The sequence below is a fragment of the Carex rostrata genome, chromosome 27 (genome assembly GCF_964058835.1).
Source record: "Carex rostrata chromosome 27, lpCarRost1.2, whole genome shotgun sequence".
Classification (NCBI taxonomy): Eukaryota; Viridiplantae; Streptophyta; class Magnoliopsida; order Poales; family Cyperaceae; genus Carex; species Carex rostrata.
Genome location: NC_135944.1, coordinates 892,117 through 916,969, shown reverse-complemented (window position 1 = coordinate 916,969; position 24,853 = coordinate 892,117). Strand labels below are relative to the sequence as shown.

Here is a 24,853-nt window from a genome sequence, read left to right as displayed (position 1 = left end):
CATACATCCCAATTAATCGGTTTATATACCCAACAGTAATTTGAAAAGAATACTTGCATCAGTCCTCAAATGGAACTAACTATAACAAACAAACGAATAGAACTATCAAAGTTTCCGTTTCAACTAACAACAACGGAATTTATTCTATTGTAGGTTTTAAGTAGGCATCAAGGCCAACAAGAGCAGGTTGAAGTGTCTCACAAAACTAATAAAAAATCTTCACCAATTCCACAAAGACACGGCCTCACCCCATTCATGATCATCATCCAAATTGCTCAAACCGTCAACAGGGGGCTCCATCATCAGCCCCTCAGCCAGGTTCGCGTAGTACAGTCCCGAATTCATATCTCCATGCTCATCCACATTATTAAATTCTATTTGATCATGGGCAACCGAATTAGTAGATTCAGGCATATGCGTTGAAGCCACATCTTTCTTCTCTACCATCTCAACTGATGATGTAGAATCAGAAAAATTGTCAGCCGGGTTTGATGAATCACTTGAATGGAGCGCCTTGGCAACCTCGGCAGCTACCTGCTTCATCTCTTGCACACTGGAGAAGGAAGAAGGGATGTTGATCAGCGTTGCTGAGTCAGCAAAATTAAGGCAAGCAGAGCGGCCCCGTAGTGCCATCACTGCAACGTCATGTGCCCGAGCCGCCATCTCGGCAGTCGGGTAAGAACCGAGCCAGATTCTCAATTTATTATTGGGATTTCTTACCTCGCAGACCCACCGGTTCAACGTTCCTCGACGACGAACTCCTCTGTAGACAGGATGCCTTGTTTCAATATACTTGATACGTCCTGACGGCTTCTTTGGAGGTGCTGATGATACGGTCATGTAATCGGGTTCGTTGCTAGAGGAGGAGTCCATTTGAGAATTAATAGAGAAGAGTAGGAGAGTATGAGTTTAGACTTTAGAGTGACAACTGTAAAACTATTGGTGTTTTGAGTTTGAAGGGAAGACAGTATTTTATAGGTTGTGGGAGCAGAGGGCAGGGAGTCGCAACGCGGTGTTACAGAAATAAAGGCAGCGTTAAGCAATCTCTATGTGAGAAACAGCTGGGGACCAGAAAGTGACTCCAATGATGGAATCTTGACATTTGTTTGTATTTCCAGGATTTATCTGTTGTTTTTCTTATTTTGAGAAAGACCAATTGCAGATACATCTTTTACAATTTCAGATATTTTTTTTCCAAGGTTTATAAAAACATTTTATAATTGTAAATTATCTATAATTGATATGATTATTCAATTATTTTTTAGGCACAAGTGATCAAGAGAATATGAGCTCTAAACACAGAAATAAAGGCGGAGGCAAATACAAATTAATTTTGACATTTTTTTAATAATAAAAGACACAAGAAGAAGCAAAACGGGCAAATAGATCTATAATTTTATTAATTACATGTTTAATTATATTTTGAATAATATAGAATATGATTAATCTGAGTTTTTGTATATTTGATATATATTAAAATATCTGAGTTTTTGATATATTTGATATATATCTAAGACACAAGAAGAAAAAAGGGAATGCAAACGTGGCGTCGATGGTGAAGTGCGAGTGTGATTGTTGAGGCTATGGTATCCAAGGGATGAAGGGAAGCAGTTGGCATGGAAAGTTAATTACATTTTAATGCTATTTCAGGTAGTAGATATTTTTCTATTTATGTGTTATTTTCTCTCGTTACTCGCAAGTGGGGTACTATCCTTTTCTCTGAGCATGGGTGCGCATGAAAGGTATGGCTTAATTAGATTTTGATAGCTCTCACATTTTGAGCCCTACAATTTAACTTAACGGCTTAATATCTTAAATTCGATCTTCAATATACATCTGCATGTTAATGTTAGTTATTGAATTGTATGCGAAATATGTGATAACACATGCTAATAATGTGTCACAATAATTACTCTTAACTAAAATTTAAAAACTAATTAGCTATGTAACTCCGATACTTCATATTGGACTTCATATCCATATCAGATATTCATACGTATCTGATACGTCAGCTGGTTTATTAGTTTACGTGGCAGATCCTTACTCTACCAATACGGATTTATATCCGTGCACCGCACATGGACCAAGTCCTAAAAAATAAGTTTTAAAGCACTGCAGGTATCAAACCCAGCCCCTTTTAGTGTAACAACATATCCTTTTACCACTATACTAACTCATATTTGTTGTTAGAATAGAGTAGTTATGATATTTAATATACATACTGGATTATAAAAAACTGTGTATAATTTATATATTTTTTATAATAACAAATACTAATGAAACTCTAGATTTGAATTCAAATCAATCAATACATTACTAATATACCATAAACGTTAAACTAAATTTAGAAAAAAAAATGTATTTAAGAACTTCTACATATCTCAAAAAATTAGTAAAATAGTTTGTTAAAAATATAAATTTTAGTCATCAAGTGTATTTTCATATTAAAATCATGCCGAATGGTTCACAAAACACTATATTTTATCAATATAAACCACATTTATAATTACATCAAATAATATTAGTTACATAAATAATATTCTAACTAAAAAAATGAAAATACAGAAAATAAACCCAAAATCTGATACTTCATAATTTTTATGAACAATGCCTAAAAATATATATATATAATAATAGAGTACAAAATGGATAATTAAAAATGAATAAACTTAATAGAAAACCTCAACTTTAATTTTGAGCCTCTTCTCTTTGTTTTTTTGAATTGAAAAATGTGGATAATTAGTTACGCTCGGTTGTAAGTTTCTTCATTCGAGATCGATCACCTTCTTGAGGAATATATTGCCCTAGTTTCATCTGTTTAGATGAGATGTATACAAGAAATATGTACATATACATGGAAAAGATAAGATGTTTTAGAAATGAAAGAAATGTCATAGAAAAAGTAGCTAGAGATGCATTATAATATAAAGGCACCAATCAATAATGTGTAAAATTTTGTATTTCTTTCATTACATGCTGATTATATAATAAAACTATATACAATTTTTTTAGCATTCATATACGCTCGTTCAAAAATTCGCTACAACATTGATACATGGTTTTTAATAAAGAACCGTATATTTATATATGGTTAAAAAACTGTGTATAAATGTTCGAGGAAATTTTCGGAAGTGCGCTTTCTTGTTTTGGACATGGATTTAATGAAAATTTTGAGAAAACATGTATGATGGACAGTGTATAATAGCATTTTTGTAGTACTGATTTCATATTTTATTTTAAAATAAACAAGGATCAATGCTTCTCATTCTCTATTCCCGGGAACTGGCGTGGTATGATACCTTTTATTATATAACAAGTCTTAATGTTTTTTTTTTGTCAATTTAACTACATAAAAATAATATTTTTCTAATTGTCATAAAAAAGGTATTTTCAAATATTATGAAAACAAAGATTGATTGATATTACTTAAATATAATAAAATTATATTTTCTGGTCCATTACTCTCAACAAGAATAGTCTTTCTTTTTCGAGACTATGCGACCTTTCAAACAAGATCGCTATGGAGCTTTCTAAAGGAACATTTAGGCCCATGTATGTTTATATTGGGCTTGTTAGAAATTTTATATCCTCATTTTAAAACCCAATAATGGCGCAAGTTTTTATTGATGCTCCTCAATTCCATACTATGTTACAGGCACAAACACGCCTATCATCTGTTAAATGGGTGAGAGAGGCAAGAAAATCAAACAAATTTTAATAGATTTTAATGGATTCTGGATCCAGGGTGACTAGAACAGTTTATTCAATTGTGAAAATTCCAAGTACACTTTCTATAAGAGTACAATGGCTATTATGGAGTTTTATACTAGTATATATTATAATGAAAATTAATTTATTGTATGTGAAGCTTATGTATATATATATAAATAGCATTTACAAGATTGATACTACCAATCTTTTTTGAGATATACTAAATATCAGTATACACAAACACTAGAGAGAGCTGCAAAAACCACCTCTCTCAACTACCGAAAGACTACTTAATGACAGTGATGAAACTAACCTCTACACAGGATGCATGATGATATGCTGCTGTATGCACCACATTTCAATCAGTGCTCGATTCGGATGATTTGTGAGAGCACCTCATGTCCTCAGATGTCTCATCGATTCTTTCCCGTGCGGACATGGACAACCACCTATTGCCACTGAAAGTAAAGGAACTTTACCTCCACCTTTGTCATACTTGTATATACACTACAAAAATCTGTCACTATCCGCGAGGACAAAAGTGTTTTTTGCCGACGGGATTGTCATGAATATTTCTATCGGTAATGCAGATCATACACTTAGAAATAACACCTTTTCAAGGAAAAGACTGATGTTGGCAACTGTATTTGGCCAATCTGTAGATTCACATCACTCTTGATTCTGTTTACTGGTATTGCTGTCAGTCTACTAATTCCATCAGTTGATCGGATTTGGTTCAGAGCTGAACTAAAATAAATAATTAACTTTTCGTATATTACAACTGTATTTGGCAAAGTGGCATGTGCCGTTTGGCTAAACATTATTTTATATAAGAGAGGAAATGTGCCAGATTCAATTCTATATCGATAAACAGTAGGAAGGGGAAGGGCCGAAGGGATTCAATTGTATATCAATTGTATAAGATTAAACATAATTAATCTCGATTTTTAGTTAATTGGGTAAATTTGTGATGACTTATTAGAATTTAAGATGGTAACTAAATGCATAATTATAAAATATAGAGGGATAATACGTAATTTCATAATTTTAGTGGTATACGTTAAAAGTCCCTCCTTTTTTTATTGGATATAAATTTTGTTCTGTACATTTTACCTGCATAACGCTGAATGTAATTTATGTCATTTACGTGCCAAAGTTCGCACGTGAAATATTTGATATAAACTGAAATCTTCATCTATATTTTGACCAATGATGATGACAAAATTAATTTTTTAACAATACTTTAAATATTTAAGAAATAAACTAACAAAAACCTCCAAATTACTTTAATAATTACTTGTGGAATTTATTATCTTAACAAATTCTGAAACTAAATAATATAATTTAAACCGTTTAAGTTAAATTGAAGGGCTAAAAAAGTTATAACATATCGTTGTCATCATTTTCAAGGCCTTTTATGCAAACAGTAGGCTGTGAATGAGTGAATGCAAAAGACAGCGGACCCACATACCGAGCTCGTGGTCAGGAAAGGAAAGTGCCCCACATGCAAAAAATACAAAAATAGAAAAAATATCCAGGACCTGAATAGGTAAGTATTAATGATGTAACTTCCCATGCACGTCAACTGCTACCCTTTATTCCTTAGCAGCAACACTCTTTTTTATTATTATTAAAACGCGTTGGAGCAGCAACACTCAACAGTCTCACATCACCATTAACGCGGGTCCGGATCCCCTAAAGTAACCCGATCTTTGGGCTTTGGATCGAGACCGTTCGATTCGAATCTGTCGGTCGGAATTACTTCATGATTCGAATTCATCTTTCATAATGTATGCGCTCTACTTCAGATAGATTATCACGTATTCGAATCGGACAGTCTCGATTTAAAACCCAAAAATTTGTTTGTAGTTTAGTAGTTAGAGTTTCATTTGATGTTTGAGAAATCTTTGATTCAATTCCTCTATATTATTTTTGTCTTTTATCATATATGTATTTTATAATTTAGTTCTATTCTAAAAAAATTAGTTCCGCCCCGTACGTATATCTAGTGTAGCATGTCACAGTAACATGCATACATCAGATGAGACTTCAAGGTTTCTAGCAATCAATCAGTTTATATAAACAGTGATTTGAAAGATAATATACATCAAAGTCATCAAATGGGACGTGAACCAACTATAACAATTAATATATTCTCAGTAGGTACAAAGTTAACACGTACACAGAGCAGGTTGAAATATCTCTCGAAACTAATAAACATGTTTCTAAACCTTCGTTAATTCCACAGAGACACAGCCACACCTAATTCATTATCATCATCCAAATTGCTAAAACACTCAATAGGAGGCTCCATCATCAGCGCCTCAGCCAAGCTCGCATAGTACAGTCCCGAATTTATCTCTCCATTTCCATCCCAATTAAATTCCGTTTGATCATAGGTAACCGAATTGATGGTAGTTTCAGGCATCAGTGACGAAGCCACTTCCTTCTCCTCTACCATCTCATCACATGATGTAGAAACTGAAACATTATTTGCTGAGTGTGATGAATTGCTTGAATGGAGTGCCTCGGCGACCTTGACTGCTACCTGCTTCATTTCTTCCACACTGGAGAAGGAAGGAGGGATGCTGACCAGCCATGCTGAGTTGGCAAAATTAAGGTGGGCAGAGCGGCCGCGCAGCGCCATCACTGCAACGTCATGTGCCCGAGCTGCCATCTCAGCAGTCGGGAAAGTACCGAGCCAGATTCTAGATGTACTTTTGGGTTTTCTTACCTCGCAGACCCACCGGTTCAACGTTCGTCGGCGCCGAACTCCTCTATAGACGGAGTGGCTTTTTTCTATATACTTGATGTGTCCTGACAGGTTCTTTGGAAGCGCAGAACCTACCTTCATCTATTGTTTGTTGCTAGAAGAGGATTTCATTTTAGAATTAATAGAGCTGAGTAGGAGAAGGAGAGTATGAGTAGAATTTAGAGTTCTGAGTTTGTAAGGGAAGGGAAGACGGTATTTGTAGGTTCTGCGAGCAAGGGACTACAGAAATAAAGGCAGCGACTTTCTCCGTGCAACAAACAGCTGTGACTGGTATGGTGAAATCTAGATATTTGTTTTTAGAAAAAAATTGGATATATGCCCATTATAAGTAAGTATTTATAGCAACTCAATGGTCAGTTCTGTGCTACTTGTTCAAAGTCATGTGTTGTTGACTATGGAGAAGACAAACTCAATGCATTTAATACTTTTGCAAATAATTAATAGGCGGTCACTCTAGCTCTCCGCATTATTTATTTTCTCTTTGTGCTTCTTCTAGTATTTTCTATTATTTTTAAGTCATTTTTATTATCTTTCAAAAATAATAAAAATAAAACAAAAATTACAAAAATAAAAAAATATTATATTCTACAGATTCAACGTTTCGACTATGAAAATTTGAAATTTAGCTCTATGACATTTTGGTCGAAATGAAACCAAAAACATATTAGTCAAATCCTCCTCTCTATCTATCTATCTATCTATATATGAGAGAATGACTTAGCTCAAAATGTTTTTTTTTTCTAACCTCCGGAATAAACGACTCGATTTTTCTATTTTTAAAGTTCAAACAGTCAATCCAAACAATTAGATGTTCAATCTATATTAAAATGTGCATGGAGACCAAATTTTACATTTTTTTGCAATTGTTACTATTTATTAAGATAGTTTAAAATAATTGTTTTCATTAAAATTATGCACCATTGAAAAACAACGATTTCAAACCATCTTAATAAATAGTAAAAAAAAATTCAAAAAATATAAAATTTGATCTCCAAACATATTTTAATATAGATTGAACACCTAACGGTTTGCATCGACTATTTGAACTTTGAAAATTGAAAAAACCGAGTCTTTTGTTTCGGGGGCTAAGTAAAAACGTTTTGAGCTTAGCCATTCTCTCTCTCTCTCTCTCTCTCTCTCTCTCTCTCTATATATATATATATATATATAGTTGGGTTACAGTGAGTTACGAAGTAAAGGCCTTATTTTACTTCACGCCCTTATTTTCTATATTTGAAACTTTAAAGAGACAATGCGAACCGCTCAACATGATCTCTATATTAAAATGTGCTAGGAGACCAAATTTTACATTATTTTTCAAAATTGTTTATTAATTTTTTATAATAAATGGTCTAGAATCCGTCCAAAAATAACAGTTTTGTACCTATCTAAAAAACTAGTAAAAAATTCTAAAAATGTAAAATTTAGTCTCCAATCACATTTCAATATGGATATCATGTTGAGCGGTTCAAGTCGACTATTTTTAAAAACAGAGATATGAGCATGAAGTAAAACAAGATCCTTACTTCACAACTCACCATATATAGACCATCTCATATGTGTGTGTTGGCTACGGTGCTACGCGTAGCATAGAGAGTCTCCATGCAACGGTTCAATATTTGAATTTTCAAAATCCTAACGGTCAATCCAAATCGTTCAATATGATCTCCATATGAATATGTATTTGCAAACCAAATTTTACATTTTTTAGAATTTTTTTTTTCTATTTTTTTAGATAGGTAGAAAATCACTTAATTTGAATGGTACATAATTTTCATATTCAGCTTGAGGAGTTCATCATAAATTGAAGAATAATGGACACAATAACTGAATATAAAAAATCCATGAACGGGAGTTGAAAGCAGGCTGTCTGATATCTTTATAGCAGATGAACTTCTATTTAAGTCTACTCTTTCTCTAACGATTGAATATAAAAAATCCATGCACCCGCTGGTTGACAAAAATTAAATATTTGATCGATCAAAACTGAAATCTTCTTCTATTTTTTTTACCAGTAATGATGACAAAATTAATTTTAAAATTTTTAAAATATTAGGACCAAAAATTAATTTTTGAACGATACTTTTAAAATTTAAGAATTTAACTAACAAAAACCTCCAAACTTTTATAATTACTTGTGTAATTTATTATTTTAAAAAATTCTGAAACTAAATAATATAGTTTAAACCGTTTAAGTTAAATTGAAGGGCTAAAAAAGTTGACATATATATATTTGTGATCATTTTGAGGGTAGATGTGGAGTCTAAGTCTACTGGAAAGGAGAGCAACCAAAATCTAAACAGTAAACAGTACCTTTTTATGCAAACGGTAGGCTGATCGTGGTTCAATGAATGCAAAAGCCAGCGGGCTCTCATGCTGCACCCATGGTCAGAAAAGGATATACATAGCGCCTCACTTGCGAGTCAAGACATACATAAATAGAAAAATATCCAATGCCTGACTAGTGACTAGGCATTCATAAGGTAACTTCCTATGCAGGCCAACTGTTTCCCTTGGATCCCATAGCAGCAACACTCACACTCACACTCTCACTTCACCATCAACGCCATGTCTGCATTCCCTTGGATATCAGTACGTGTAGCCTGTTACATTAACATGGAACCGGAACAAAGAATTAATGCATACATCCCAATTAATTTTTTGAAAACCTTTGCAAAAGCTCCAAAGTCATGACTCATGAGACCAACAATCTTAGAGCTTTTTCCTAACCAACTATGCTACCTTCCCTTTCTCATACATCCCAATTAATCGGTTTATATACACAAGATTGATTTGAAGAATACTTGCATCGATCAGTCAAATGGAACTAACTATTACAAACAACCGAATAAAAGTATCAATTTTTCCGTTTTATCTAACAACAACGGAATTATTCTATTCTCAGTTTTAAGTAGGCGTCAAGGCAAACCAGACCAGGTTAAAATGTCTCACAAAACTATTCAAAAATCTTCACCAATTCCACAAAGACGCGGCTTCACCCCATTCATGATCATCCAAATTGCTCAATCCCTCAACAGGAGGCTCCATCATGAGCCCCTCGGCCAAGTTTGCATAGTACAGTCCCAAATTCATATCTCCATGTCCATCCCAATTATTAAATTCCATTTGATCATAGGCAACCGAAGTGATGGTAGAATCTGCCATCTGTGACGAAGCCACTTCCTTCTCCTCTACCATCTGAACCGATGATCTAGAAACAGAAATATTCTCGGCCGGGTATGATGAATCATTTGAATGGAGCGCCTTGGCAACCTCAGAAGCTAGCTGCTTCATCTCTTGCACACTGGAGAAGGAAGGAGGAATGCTGATCAGCGATGCTGAGTCGGGAAAATTAAGGCAAGCAGAGCGGCCCCGCAGTGCCATCACTGCAACGTCATGTGCCCGAGCTGCCATCTCAGCAGTCGGGTAAGAACCGAGCCAGATTCTCAATTTATTATTGGGGTTTCTGACCTCACAGACCCACCGGTTCATTGTTCCTCGGCGACGAACTCCTCTGTAGACGGGATGCCTTGTTTCTATATACTTGGTGCGTCCTGACGGCTTCTTCGGAGGCGCTGACCATACGGTCATGTAGTCTGGTTCGTTGCTAGAAGAGGATTCCATTTGAGAATTGAAAGGGGTAGGAGAGTATGAGTGGACTTTAGAGTGACAACTGTAAATTAAACTGTTGCTGGTGTTTTGAATTTGCAAGTGAATGCAGCAAGAAAGTATTTATAGGTTGTGGGAGCAGTCAACGCGGTGTTACAGAAATAAAGGCAGCGTTAAGCAATCTCTATGTGAGAAACAGCTGGGGACGAGAAAGTGACTCGAATGATGGAATCAAAACATACACAGTTGAAATCTTTTACAATTTCATATTTTTTTTTTATAAGGTTTATAGTAACATATTTATAATTGTATATTATCTATAATTGATATGATTATTCAATTCTTCATTTCTTTTTAAAATAGTTCTCAATTCGTCGACGTTATTCTTTTGGGTTTGTAATTCTAATATAATTTTACCTTCATAAAAATAAATAAAATAATACTATTACTCACTGCAAGTAATTTAAACGTATTAGATCATTATTATTAGATACATCAAACATTATCGTTCATCTTGAAAATACTATATCTCTCGCTAATCCCTACCTCCTCATTTATGTCTATAAAATCATGTAACCAAAATTGCACACAATAGTACTGACCAAAAAGCTAATGACACACAGTTCCACGATTGTACAGTAAACATCGTTTATGGATAGGTTGGTACATTAACACAGTTTTCGAACCGTTTCATTATAGTACTAACATACACGGTTAATTGACTTGAACTATGTCTAATCTTCAAATAAAGGCGCTGAAAATGGTGATTTCTACAAGGTAAAAGTAACCATGTATAATAACAAGAGTTATATACATGGTTTCTACCGAAATTTTATTAATATCCAAAAAAAATTATGAAATTCAGAAACTATCTAAGTTGCAAAAAATGTTGAGCTGGGTTATTTGTAACAGTTTTTCTAATAAATCAAATTATATAGTATTCCATCTATTTTTTCTTATGAAATTTATAATTTTACAATAATTCATAATTCTTATGAACTATCTAAGTATTCCATCAAGTTATTATGAAATTCATAAAGAAATATACTAATTTTTCTTACAGCTGCAAAAAATCCGGTATGAAAAATGTTGATATAGGTTATTTGTAACAGTTTTTCTAAGAAATCAAATTATATAATATTCCATCTATTTTTAAAGAAATATATAAAATATTTCTAATATTTCAATACAAAAAATAAATTATAAATATTTCTATTTAAATTAAAAATATGAAAAATGCAAAAAAATATTTGCGGTTTGGAATTTCAAAACTGCAAAAAAAAATTGCAGTAATTCAGTCTAAAACCGCAAAAAAAAAATTACGTGAAAACTTGGATATAGTTTCTGAAATTTCATATTTTTTTGGATATTAATTAAAATTTACGGTTTCTACAAAGCATCCGTGTCTTATATTGAAAACCATACATGATTTATTATTTAAAACCATGTATGTTTTGATTTTGTTTAAAACGATTTATAATTGGCAGTCATCCATTATTGCTAGCCATTAAACATACAATATTACACATCCATAATTCAATAAATATTCAACATTCATGGCATACGTAATCAATATTCATTTATAATTCAAAAAAAATTATTGAACAGGTGAGCTAGAGAGTGTGAATAAATCAAACACGGTTTACTTAGCTAAGATTGTGTTTGGAGATTGGGCAAAATCATACATGGTTTATATCATTAAAACTGTGTATAGATGGTTGCAATCATGCAGTGTTTGTTAATAAGAAATTGTATATAAATACAGGTGCCTTTCAAACACGGTTCACAACTAATGGACCGTATGTGTATGTTGAAGTTTATTTTTGTATACACGTCTTCTTTCGTGTATATTTAACATTTTTGTAATAGTGTATTTAGAGTAATTAATTGTACACATTAATTCAGATTAGTGCGTCACAATAATATAAGCAATCGAATTTAAACTGTTAAGTAGTATATTTCATGGCTCAAAAAGTTATAATATATCGTCGTCATTATTTTCAGGAAAGATGCCGACACAACAAGAATAAGACACTTTTCGCGAGGATAAAAAAGTGACTTTTTGCGACGGACTACTCTCATTGTTCAGCTTTTTCTTTTTGCGACGGTACTTTTTGTGACGGACAACCGTCATAAATGCGTTTTTTTCCTCGCAAAAAAGTGTCTACTTTGTTGTAGTGCGAGTCCATGTCCACTGGAGAATAGTAGGGGTGTCAATGGTATCCTTTTAACTGTTTGTTTGATTCGTATTGTATTTGATAAGACGGATATGAATAAGGTTTTTTTTGTTAGCTTATTAGATATGGGTTTGAGTAAAGATTTTTTGTCATTAACTACACGGATAAAGGTACAAATAAATGTTATTTCATAACCATTATCCTATAGTGTAATTATATAAAATAAAATTGTATGATAATTTTCAAAAATAATTAGTGATGGTGAAAATTATTTGGATATTTATATAATAATAGTGACATCCTTTTGTTAATTAGTATATTTTTTTGGTTATAAGAAAAATAGTAAGCATGTTATTTTTATCTGAATATCTTATTATTTAGTTAAATAATTGAATTTGACCGAAGATATATTCGTGTTTTTTAATCATCTTATTCTATAAATAAAACAATTTAGTTGGAATTTGTTGCACATTTATTTTCTTTAATTTTTTTTATTAGTAATGTGATTACATATGTGTGAAATGAATGAATTTTGATGTTCTATTTGTAAAATATAATAAAATTAATTATTATATTAATATTATTTGTGATTCATCTGCTACCATTTTGTTATCCGATAATTTAACGGGTAATAGTAGAATAAAGTAAGATTAATTTTTAAAGAATATAAATAAAATATGGATAAGATCAATTCTTAGTGAATATGAGTATAAAAAATAATTTTTTGTGGGGCGGGACCATTTGGATCTAGGGCAGATGCCGAGTCCATGTCCACTGGAGAGTAGTAGGGGTGTCAATGGTATCCTTCTAACTGTTTGTTTGATTCGTATTGTATTTGATAAGACGGATATGAATAAGATTTTTTTTGTTAGCTTATTAGATATGGGTTTGAGTAAAGATTTTTTTGTCATTAACTAAACGGGTAAAGGTACGAATAAATGTTATTTCATACCCATTATCCTATAGTGTAATTATATAAAATAAAATTGTATGATAATTTTCAAAAATAATTAGTGATGGTGAAAATTATTTGGATATTTATGATAATCAAATCATTTTTTTTATCAATTACTTAATTAGTTAATGAATTTAAATTCAATTAGCTATTTAAATTCGATTCGATAAGCCTCCCTCCTCCGACGAAAATCCTGGATCCACTCTTGCTTTTACAGCGCTCATATACCCATTGACATCCCTAGAGAGTAGGTTGTGAATCAGTGAATGCAAGACAGCGGGCCCTTAATTATTTTGCATCGATGGTCAGAAAAGGATAACGCCCACTTGCAAGTCAGGATATACATAAAGAGAAAAATATCCAGTACCTATATATAGGCATTAATAAGGTAACTTCCCATGCAGGCTAACTAATTCCCTTGGATCCCACAGCAACAACACACACTCACTTCACCATCAACGCTATGTCTGCATTCCCTTGGATATCAGTGGAGCCGGTCACAGCAACATGGACGGTATTACAATAATCTTACAAGATTAAAACATGGAACCGGAACAAAGAATACTTACAGCACAGTTCTCAAATTGAACCTGAAACAACTATAACAATTATTCTATTCTCTTGTTCTCAGTAGGCATCAAGTTAAAACAGAGCAGGTTGAGATATCTCTCCAAACTAATAAAAAGTATTCCTAAACTTCTTCAATTTAACAGAGACACGGCCCCACCGAATTCATTATCTTCATCCAAATTGCTAAACCACTCAACAGGAGGCTCCATCATCACCGCCATGCTGCCCCGCAGTGCCATCACTGCAACATCATATATACACCCAAGCTACCTTCTCCGGCAGTCAGGAAAGTTCCGAGCCAGATTCTCAATTTATTATTGGGATTTCTCACCTCGTAAACCCACCAATTCAAAAATTCCTCGGCGCCGAACTCCTCTGTATATGGGATGCCTTGTTTCTATATACTTGTCGTGTCCTGACAGCTTCTCCAGAGGCACTGACCATGCAGTCATGTAATCTGGTTCGTTGCTAGAAGAGGTTTTCATATTAGAATTAAAATAGCGAATTATTTGAGTTGAGTAGTACGAGAGTATGAGTGGAGTTAAGAGTGACAACTGTGAATTGAAAGAGCGAATTAGTCCTCTCTCTCTTAGGGTTTCGGTGCCGCTAGGTCTATCTTCTTTTCCCTTTTACTCTTGAGAATCTCTCAAGCTCTCTCTTGTTCTTGTGGGTCGTGAGGCTGACCTATCTAGGATTTTGATTGGGTTGTCCATGTGGCAGATCATCCTTGGTACCGATCTTTGTTGCGACATGATTTGGAAGCAAATCCCAGTAAATTTAACTCCTAAATGCGGTCGCATATACATATGAGGTAGGCTGTCGTATTCAGAAGATCAAACAGTTCCTTCCATGCGGATTTAAATATGGGACTGTATGAGAGATGTGCAGTCATAAGTCATAACAATTCTTGCTATCTCCTTGAAAATATACCATTATTATTATTTTTTATTATTCCATAAATCTTGGATAATAAACTAATATGTGTTGGATTTTTTAGGCCCAAACGGCCTTGGCCCATTTCTCCTTTCCTTATACCCCTCTCTTAATTTTGGTGACCTGCGTTTTTTTGGAGATGCTTGTGCAGGTCCTCCTTGTGCTAAGCAGAAAAAGAGAAAACGAGAGAGAGGAAGAGAGATAGAGAGAGAGACTGATTGTTTTTACTAACAATTGAAACACTTGTAATTCTTTATAACCTCTTGTTTAATAGTGAAGTTCGTTGGTTGTTTGCCTCCTAGTAGAGTATGCTTGACCGAATCACCTAATCTTTGTGTTTGTTTCCTCTTTTTGTTCTTTGGACTCGATCTATTCCGTAATAATATTTTTTTCTATTTTGGTATTTTTGGTTGTATGCAAGGTTGCATTTGTCTCTAACTCCTCGGTTCTTGTTGGTGTAAGGAATATTGGGTCTATTACGCGGTTTTTTGTAATTGGTATGAAGTGTACTGGTATTCTGCATTTCTAGATTAACTCCAACAATATGTTTTTTTTTTTTCAACTAAAATTATCTAAAACATTTATTAAGTATTGTAAGTTTTATTTAGAGTAATTAATGTCCAATTTAGTAACTAACATATGTATATTCATAAATTCAGATTAGTATAATAAATCGAATTTAAAAAGTAAAGTTAAATTGTAGGGCTCAAAAAGTTATAACATATCTTTGTCATCATTTTCATGAAAGATGCGGGCCCCATGCCCCACCCATGGTCAGAAAGCTAACCCACTTGTGAGTCACCACAGACAAAAAAAATACATAAAAAGAAAAATATCTAGTACTTGAAATGTCACTAATTAGGTAATTTCGCTTTCATCCCATATATATCCTAAACACTCACACTCACTTCACAGTCGACATTAACATGAACAGTATTACAAACAAGATTCAATGATTCTAGCAATCAATCAGTTTTTATAAACAGTGATTTGAAAAAGAATACTTACATCACAGTCGCTCAAATGGAATATGAACCAACTATAACAATTATATATTCTATTCTCTGTTCTCATCAGGAATAATGTTAAAACAGAGCAGGTTGAAATATCTCTCAAAACTAATAAAAAGTATTCCTAAACCTTCTTCAATTCCACAAAGACATTGCCCCACCCAATTCATTATCATCATCAGCGCCTCAGCCAAGCTCACGTAGTACAGTCCCAAATTTATCTCTCCATTTCCATGTAGATGCTGGATTGCGTTGATGATACCTTGAGTACATAGGGATTCAGATCCTCCCATGTACCGTAAAAGGGAATCTTATACAATTAGTAGATTCGGACAGTTATTTTAACTTAGCATGAATCTCAAAATACAATTAATACCGTTTTTTATTAATCTGAAACAGTAAAGTAATGGTTCCACCATTCAATACATGAGTTTATACTTGTCAGAGAAGTAGCCCTCCATGGTCAGAAAATGATAGGGCCCCACATGGAAGTCACGACAGAAAAAAATACATAATAGAAAAATATCTGGTACTTGAAAAGGCATTAATTAGGTAACTTCCCACACCAACTGTTTCGCTTCGATCCAATAGCGGCAACACACTTTCAATTCCTGGTGTTAGAGTGGAAAAAAAACGTGACGTGCCGTGATCAAGTGAACAGTGATACGTGCCGTGACTAAAATGTTGAGGGGTGGTCACGGCACGTGTGACTCGCGTGCCGTAACTATTCGGTCCAAATGTAACTGTTACGTTTCTCACGTTTAACTATTTTGTTTCATAATTTAAGTTAGTTTATTCAATATTCACAAATTGATTAAAACCTAACGGTTCTAATTACACGTGACTCGTATGATTACGTGCCGTGTCGTGATCAGATCTTTTGCGTGACGTACCGTGCCAAATTTTTCAAAAGTTGATCACAGCACGCGATACGCGAATCACGACACGGAACAGTCAGACGTGCCATACCATTCCAGGTGTCATTTTTCCCAGTCTACCTAGTGTCGACATTATTTTTGTCTTTTAATATATTATATATTTTATAGTTTAGTCCTCCTATTTAAAAAAATTAGCTCCACCCCTGTAATACAGGATATCAGTGTAGCCTGTTACACTAACATGGACGGTATTACAAACAAGAATAAAACATGGAACCGGAAGAAGAATGCATACCTCAGATAAAACTTCAAGGTTTCTAGCAATCAATCACTTCATATAAACAGTGAATTGAAAAAGAATACTTACAGCACAGTCCTCAAATGGGACCTGAACAAACTATAACAACTATAACACAGCAGGTTCAAATATCTCTGGAAACTAATAAACATGTTGCTAAACCTTCGTTAATTCCACAGAGACACAGCCACACCTAATTCATTATCATCATCCAAATTGCTAAAACGCTCAATAGGAGGCTCCATCATAAGCGCCTCGGTGAAGCTCGAGTAGTACAGTCCCGAATTTATCTCTCCATTTCCATCCCAATTAAATTCCATTTGATCATAGGTAACCGAATTGATGGTAGTTTCAGGCATCAGCAACGAAGCCACTTCCTTCTCCTCTGCCATCTCATCACATGATGTAGAAACAGAAACATTATTTGCTGAGTGACCATGACTGCTACCTACTTCATTTCTTCCATACTGGAGAAGGAAGGAGGGATGTTGATCAGCCATGCTGAGTTGGCAAAATTAAGGCGGGCAGAGCGGCCGCACAGCGCCATCACTGCAATGTCATGCACCCGAGCCGCCATCTCAGCAGTCGGGAAAGTACCGAGCCAGATTCTCGATGTACTTTTGGGTTTTCTTACCTCGCTGACCCACCGGTTCAACGTTCCTCGGCGTCGAACTCCTCTATAGACAGAATGCCTTGTTTCTATATACTTGATGTGTCCTGGCAGGTTATTCAGAAGTGCTGAACCAACTGTCATGTCTGGTTTGTTGCTAGAAGTGGATTTCATTTGAGAATTAATAGAGCTGAGTAGGAGAAGGAGAGTATGAGTTAGTAAGTGCTGAACCTACCGGCTCAAATCGGCTCAACTCGGTGTAACTCGGCCGGAAAATCGGAAAATCGGCCGATTCTGACACTGTTCATCCGATTTTTTCTGAGAAAATCGCACAGACCCGAGAATCGGGTAAAAATCGGCCCGGTTCCGTCCGATTCTGAGTTGAATCGGCCGAGTTGACTTGAAATCGGCCGATTTTTTGAACTATGGTTGTGGGAGCAATGGACTACAGAAATAATTAAAGGCAGCGACTTTCTTTGTGCGAGAAACAGCAGGGACAAGATAGTGACTGGTATGGTGGAATCTAGATATTTGTTTCTACAAAAAATTGGATATATGCCCATTATAAGTATTTATAGCAACTGAATGGCCAGTTTTGTGCCACTTCAAAATCATGTGTTGTTGACTATACATGGAGAAGATAAACTCAATGCATTTAGCACAGCAAAATTTAATACTTTGGAAAATAATTTATAGCCGGGTCACTCTCTCCGTATTATTTATTCTGTTTTTGTTTCTTCTGATATTTTCTATTTGGTTTTTCTTCTGATATTCCTGCGCTTTTGGTCTTATTTTGTAGAAAACAGACGAAAACAGAGAAAAATCTGGAATTTGAAGGTTTACACAAGAACCGTGCAACATCCTATGTAGACCGTACAACCCCTGCCCGACCACTGACACGATCACACACTATCCACCAGACCAAGACATAGGCACACAGTCTGTATAAAGCATTTCCGAAAATAGATTCAGAAATTGGAAATAGAGATGAATTGAAGGAAGGTCAGCAAAGGAAGCATATAAGCGGGTTTTTTAGCAACAGAGAGAGGATTATGGAGGTAAGGAACAAAACCTAGGGTTTGGAGAAGACGACAAGCTTGCAGACGATGCAGAGAGGAGAAAAACGCAAGTTTTGCGACAAATCTTCTTTGTTCTTCGAGTTTTGTCATGACTTATTCTTTTATCATTTGTTTTGTTTGATTTAGAACAATATTAGGCTAAACTTTTTAGTTTCTAGGGTTATGATGTAGTCGAATGTTTTGTTTTACATGCTAGTTATTGGAATTTGTGTTAAAATTTGTGTTTGCTTGATTGTGTAGTATTTTAATTACTTAGTTAAACTTGTTTGAATTTGATTGGTCTACCGCTAGATGCATGGCCAAATCTTGATGGTAGTTAAAGCCTTGATATTCTCTTAACCAGACTATGTATATGAGGTAGGTTTGTGAACCGACGGGTGAAACCAAGTAGTAGCCGACAGGTGAAAATTTCCTTGCGTCGACGAACGGAGGTTACCTTTAATAAACCAACCAAGTAACTTAGGTAGTAAAACCAACAAATGATAGTTGAGGTTTAAAACTCTAAGAGGGCAGAAATTGCAATTCTAGTACCGAGTTTATTAAGCCAACAGACGACAGTTGAGATTTAGAGATATTAGGTACGGTTAATAGAATCCTACACAAAGGAACAACACAGAACTACTAACTACTGTATCAACTCGAGGGCCACACGGACCGTGTGCGATGGTACACGACCCGTGCATGAGAGTGCACGAACCGGGCACCAAGAGGCAAAGCTGAGATGAAGTCAGAAACCCTATGAACACCTTTTTTTATCAATTTAAAAACCAAATTTAAACTTCTTGTAGTCATTTTAATTATTGTTATTGAATTTATTAGGAATCTAAATACCCCAAACCAACTTTTGCAGAACTTTCAGATTTTAATTAACTTAAGTAAAGTTCAGTTAAGATCGAACCGTCTTTAGCATCGATACCTAATAATACTACACGATAGAATTGTATACTTATAATCTGAGTCAAAAGTGTAATCAAAGTCAAAAGATATAGTTTACTGTATACTGAAACTTTGTGCATTACTCTTTTGGTGCAACAATTATCATTTTCAGGGTAGATGTGGAATCTATGTCTACTAAAGAGTAACCGCATATCTAAACAGTACCTTTTATGCAAACAATAGGCTGTGAATGAGTGAATGCAAAAGACAGCGGGCCCTCATGCCGCACGCACAACATGGTCAGAATTTAATGTTAATATATCGAACGAGTTAGATCGGACATTGAATAAATATAGTTATAATATTTACACATACTTTTACTTTATAAATGCAAAATATATTTGAAATTTAAATGGAGAATTTTATATATACAACTAAAAAACTATGAAATTACGTAATAATTTTCTCTCCAAATTCTAAAATTACATATTTATCATCTTAAATTCTAATAATTTATAATTTTTTATGAAAGAGTTCCGATACACCTCAAACATCTTTTTCATGTTATTCTCAAGAATTGAACATCCTCCTCAAGATGAAAGCTCGTACCACTGCATGAAGCCCGCAGTTCCTAATAACTCACTATTTATCATGTTAAATTATAATAGCTGATTGTCATTTATGTCATTCACCTGCCAAAGTTCGCACGTGAAATATTTGATCAAAAATGAAATCTTCATCTATTTTTCAACCAATGATGATGATAAAATTATTTTTTAGAAATTAAAAATTTTAAGGACCAAATATTAATTTAATTTCAACGATACTTTTAAAATTTAAGAGTAAACTAACAAAAACCTCCAATCATTTAAACGTTTGTATTTTTATTCATGAATTTAATTTGAAAGAGAAAATCGAGTAGAAAATATTTATATTTTTAGAATCAGAAAATTCATCACGAGTCGTCGGAACATTGGACGAGAATTATCAGAGGAAAAAAAGAGTAGATAAAAAAAATCTTTTCTTTTACTTAAAAACAAAAGTAGTTAGAAGTTAAAACTACTTAGATTTTAGAATTTAAACGTTTGCATATAAACATTTAAATGTTTGTGAGTATCATTGTAAAATGTTATAAATAGAGTTTTAAATACTTGAATATTAGAATTGAAAATTAAAATTAGATATTAAATATTTGGGATGCCCATTCGGAAATTTATTTGGGGGACAACAGACTCCATAATATAATGTAAACCGTTTAAGTAGAATTGAAGGGATAAAAAGTTGTACATATCGTTGTCATTATCTTCAAGGTATGTGTGGAATCCATGTCTACTGAAGAGCGAGCAAACAATGGGCTTTGAATGTGATAAAAAAAAAACAGTGGGCTTTGAATGAGTGAATGCAAAAGACAGCGGTCCTCATGCCGCACCCATGGTCAGAAAAGGAAAGGGCCCACATGCAAACAATACATAAATAGAAAATTATCCAGTACCTGAAAAGGCACTAAAAAGTTAACTTCTCTTGCCAAATGTTTTCCTCTGATTCCCTTGGATATTTTCTTCACCATCAACGCCACGTCTGCATTCCCTTAGGTATATCCTCAAAAAAAAAAAAAAAAAAAAAATAGTACTGGAAGAAGAATGCATATATCAGAATAAGACTTTAAGGTTTATAGCAATCAAACGGTTTATATAAACAACAGTGATTTCAAAAAGAATACTTACATCAGTCCTCAAATGGAACTAACTATAACAAACAAACGAATAGAACAACGATCAAACTTTCTATTCTCAGTTTTAAGTAGGCATCAAGTCAAACCAGAGCAGGTAGAAATGTATCTCACAAAACTATTCAAAAATGTTCCTAAATCTTTACCAATTCCACAGAGAAACATCCTCACCCCATTCCTTATCATCATCCAAATAGCTCAATTCCTCAACAGGAGGCTCAATCATCAGCCCCTCGGCCATGTTTGCGTAGTACAGTCCCGAATTCATATCTCCATGTTCATCCGAATTATTAAATTCCGTTTGATCATAGGCAACCCAATTGATGATATATTCAGGCATGTCCGAAGAAGACACTTCCTTCTTCTCTACCATCTCAACCGATGATGTAGAAACAGAAACATGCTCGGCCGATGATGAATCACTTGAATGGAGCGCCTTGGCAACCTCGGCAGCTACCTGCTTCATCTCTTGTACACTGGAGAAGGAAGGAGGGATGTTGATCAGCCTTGCTGAGTCAGCAAAATTAAGGCAAGCAGTGCGGCCCTGCAGTGCCATCACTGCAACGTCATGCGCCCGAGCCGCCATCTCGGCAGTCGGGTAAGAACCGAGCCAGATACTCAATTTATTTTTGGGATTTCTTACCTCGCAGACCCACCGGTTCAACGTTCCTCGACGACGAACTCCTCTGAAGACGGGATGTCTTGTTTCTATGTACTTGATGCGTCCTGACGGCTTCTTCGGAGGCGATGACAATACAGTCTTATAGTCTGGTTCGTTGCTAGAAGAGGACTCCATTTGAGAAATGAAATAGCGAATTAATAGAGCGGAGGAGTATGAGTAGAGTTTAGAGTGACAACTTTAAAACTATTTGTGTTTTGAGTTCGTATATTATAAGTGAAGGGAAGACAATATTTATAGGTTGTGGGAGCAGATGGCAGGAAGTAGCAACGCCGGGTTACAGAAACAAAGGCAGCGTTAAGTTCTCTACGTGGGAAACAGCTGGGGACTGGAGAATGACGTACTGGAATGATGGCATCTATATATTTGTTTTTATTTTCATGATTTATCTCCTGTTTTTCTTATTTTGAAAAAAACATCAATTTAAGATAAATCTTTTATAATTTCACATACTTTTTTTCCCAAGTTTATAAAAACATTTATAATTGTAAATTATCTATAATTTTTATGATTACTCAATTCCTTTTTGAGGCACAAATGATCAAGAGAAGATGAGCTCTAAAGACCCCCGAAAAAAAAGGCAGAGGCAGTACAAATTTTGTCATTCTATTTAAGAATAAAAGACACAAGAAGGAAAAGGGGCAAACTGATCTATAATTATATTAGTTACATGTTAAATTATAGTTTCAATTAATATTATAAAACATGATTAATGTGAGTTTTTATATATTTGATATATATCAAAATATGTGAGTTTTTGGTAGATTTGATATATATTTAAGACACAATAAGGAAAAAGGGAATGCAGACGTGGCTTTGATGGTGAAGTGAGAGTGTGATTGTTGAGGCTATGGTATCCAAGGGAAACAGTTGGCATCATGGCATGGAAAGTTACCTTAGTAATGCTATTTTAGGTGCTGGGTATTGTTCCATTTATGTATTCTTCTCTCATCACTCACAAGTGGGGTGCTATCCTTTTCTGACGGGAGTCCGCATCGTCTGCATTAACTGAAAAGAGAATATTTTGATTTAACTCATCTCGGTCATCTGATTATAAACGGAGTTAATCCAGTTACAGTTTATAATTTAAGGACCCTTTAATATTAGTGTCGATCTAGTCTGCACAGATCTTAAAATGAAAATGAATTAGATAGTTCAGATGCATTAACTCAAAAAGATTTTTTTTGAGTTAATGCAGAGGATACGAATTCTTCTTGCCATGGGTGCAGCATGAAAGGTATGGTTTAATTAGATTATGATTGCTCTCACTTTTGAAGCCCTACAATTTAACTTAACAGTTTAATATCTTAAATTCGACGTTCGATATACAGATGCATGCATGTTGGTCATTGAATTGTATGCCAAATATGTGATAGCACATGCTAATAATGTCCGAATAATTACACTAATTAAAATTTAAACATTAATTAGCTATGTTATTTCGGTACCATATTGAATTTCATATCCGTATCGGATACCCATACATATGTATTCGATACGTCAGCTGGCATATCGGCTTACGTAGTGTATCCTAGCTAGCTTACCCGATACGAACATCGATACAGGTTGACACTGCAGGATACGGCTCTGACTGTACTAGATATGCATCTGATACGGGTCGTGCACCCGTGCCAGACCTGTGGACCGTGCATTGACCAGCGCCAGATCCCAGATACGTGCACTGTGTATGGACCAAGTGCTAAAATTTAAGTTGTAGTGCACTGCAGGTATCAAACCCGGCCCCTTTAGTGTGGCAACATATTCCTTTGTCACGTCTACACTAACTCATATTTGTTGTTAGAATAGAGTAGTTATGATATTTAATGTATAATTGGATTATTCCTCATCCAAGATTTTTTATATTTAATAAGTGTTGAATTAATAAAATAAAATTATATATATAGAGAGAGAGCGCAAAGCTAGGGTGTGATAGTTTGGTGAGCACAACTCCAAAAGTATATCGAATAGACTTCAAATGTCGAATCCAAATTGTTGGAATTAATCCATGTACTTCATGAGTAATACATGTACATGCAAAATTTTGAAAGTTTCGAGTTTATTTGCTACAAGATCAAACGGTCAAAGAAATGATCATTTTATAAGTTAATTTATACGTTATTTTATATATTCAATTTTTATTATTTCTTTGACTGCTTGATCTTGTAGCAAATAAACTCGAAATTTTGAAAATTTTGCATGTACATGCATCACTCATGAATGACATGGATTCTAATGATTTGGATTCAACATTTGAAGTTGATCCAATATACTTTTGGAGTTGTGCTCACCAAACCCTCCTTGGCTTGGTGAGCACATCACACTCTAGTTTTGCTCATATATGAGATGGGCTACCATACATTGCAATGTATAAACATTTTTTTGCATTGGACTATAAATCACTGGATTCAAAGTCCAAATAACTGATCCAAACCATTCATCTTGTTCTCTATATTAATGTGTTTGGAGATCAAATTTTACATAAAAATTTTTACTATTTTTTTAGATTTATTGAAAATCGTTGTTTTTCAGACAAATGTGGACCATAAAAAAACAGCGATTTTCAAAAAAATCTAAAAAAATAGTAAAAAATTTCCAAAAAATGTAAAATTTGGTCTCCAAATACATATTAATATGGAGAACAAGATGAATGGTTCGGATCGACGTTAGAATTTTGAAAACTCGAATATTGAGCCGTAGCACCGTAACCCTCTATGCAACCCAGAGCACCGTAGCCTTACCCTATATATATATATATATATATATATGGGTTGGGCTAAAATGAGCCATGGAGTAAAACAAGTTTATGCTCCATGGAACTATATTTTCATTTTGAAAATCCAAACAACCGATCCGAACCGCTCAACATGATCTCCATATTAAATGTGCTTGGAGACCAAATTTTATATTTTTTGGAATTTTTTTACTATTTATAAAGCCACATTGAGAATTGCTGATCCGGCGGTCCA

General features: G+C 34.3%; 3 protein-coding genes across 5 annotated transcripts; all 3 read right to left on the bottom strand.

Moving 5' to 3' along the window:
* On the bottom strand, positions 1-10,172 carry LOC144544874 (dehydration-responsive element-binding protein 1B-like). The gene is made up of 2 exons (XM_078293410.1): positions 9,313-10,172; positions 1-79 (listed from the first exon to the last, which is right to left on the bottom strand). Exon 1 carries the CDS (start codon positions 10,106-10,108, stop codon positions 9,455-9,457), a length of 654 nt encoding a protein of 217 aa, XP_078149536.1. The 5' UTR covers positions 10,109-10,172; the 3' UTR covers positions 1-79; positions 9,313-9,454.
* LOC144544875 (dehydration-responsive element-binding protein 1B-like) lies at positions 149-900 on the bottom strand. Its single transcript, XM_078293411.1, has one exon. The coding sequence runs from the start codon at positions 871-873 to the stop codon at positions 220-222; it is 654 nt and encodes a 217-aa protein (XP_078149537.1). The 5' UTR covers positions 874-900; the 3' UTR covers positions 149-219.
* LOC144544872 (dehydration-responsive element-binding protein 1B-like) lies at positions 5,889-22,107 on the bottom strand. 3 transcript variants are annotated; one of them, XM_078293408.1, is made up of 2 exons: positions 21,564-22,107; positions 5,889-6,157 (listed from the first exon to the last, which is right to left on the bottom strand). In XM_078293408.1, exons 1-2 carry the CDS (start codon positions 22,002-22,004, stop codon positions 5,948-5,950), a joined length of 651 nt encoding a protein of 216 aa, XP_078149534.1. In that variant the 5' UTR covers positions 22,005-22,107; the 3' UTR covers positions 5,889-5,947. The 3 variants fall into 3 exon arrangements, with proteins under 3 accessions (XP_078149534.1, XP_078149535.1, XP_078149533.1); XM_078293409.1 differs by lacking the exon at positions 5,889-6,157 and adding an exon at positions 17,052-17,291; XM_078293407.1 differs by lacking the exon at positions 5,889-6,157 and having other exon boundaries at positions 21,148-22,103.
* Between the last annotated feature and the right edge of the window lie 2,746 nt (positions 22,108-24,853).

Coding starts and splice junctions, on each gene's coding strand:
- LOC144544872 (XM_078293407.1), bottom strand. CDS start 22,004: ATGGAGTCCTCTTCTAGCAACGAACCAGACTATAAGACTGTATTGTCA.
- LOC144544874 (XM_078293410.1), bottom strand. CDS start 10,108: ATGGAATCCTCTTCTAGCAACGAACCAGACTACATGACCGTATGGTCA.
- LOC144544875 (XM_078293411.1), bottom strand. CDS start 873: ATGGACTCCTCCTCTAGCAACGAACCCGATTACATGACCGTATCATCA.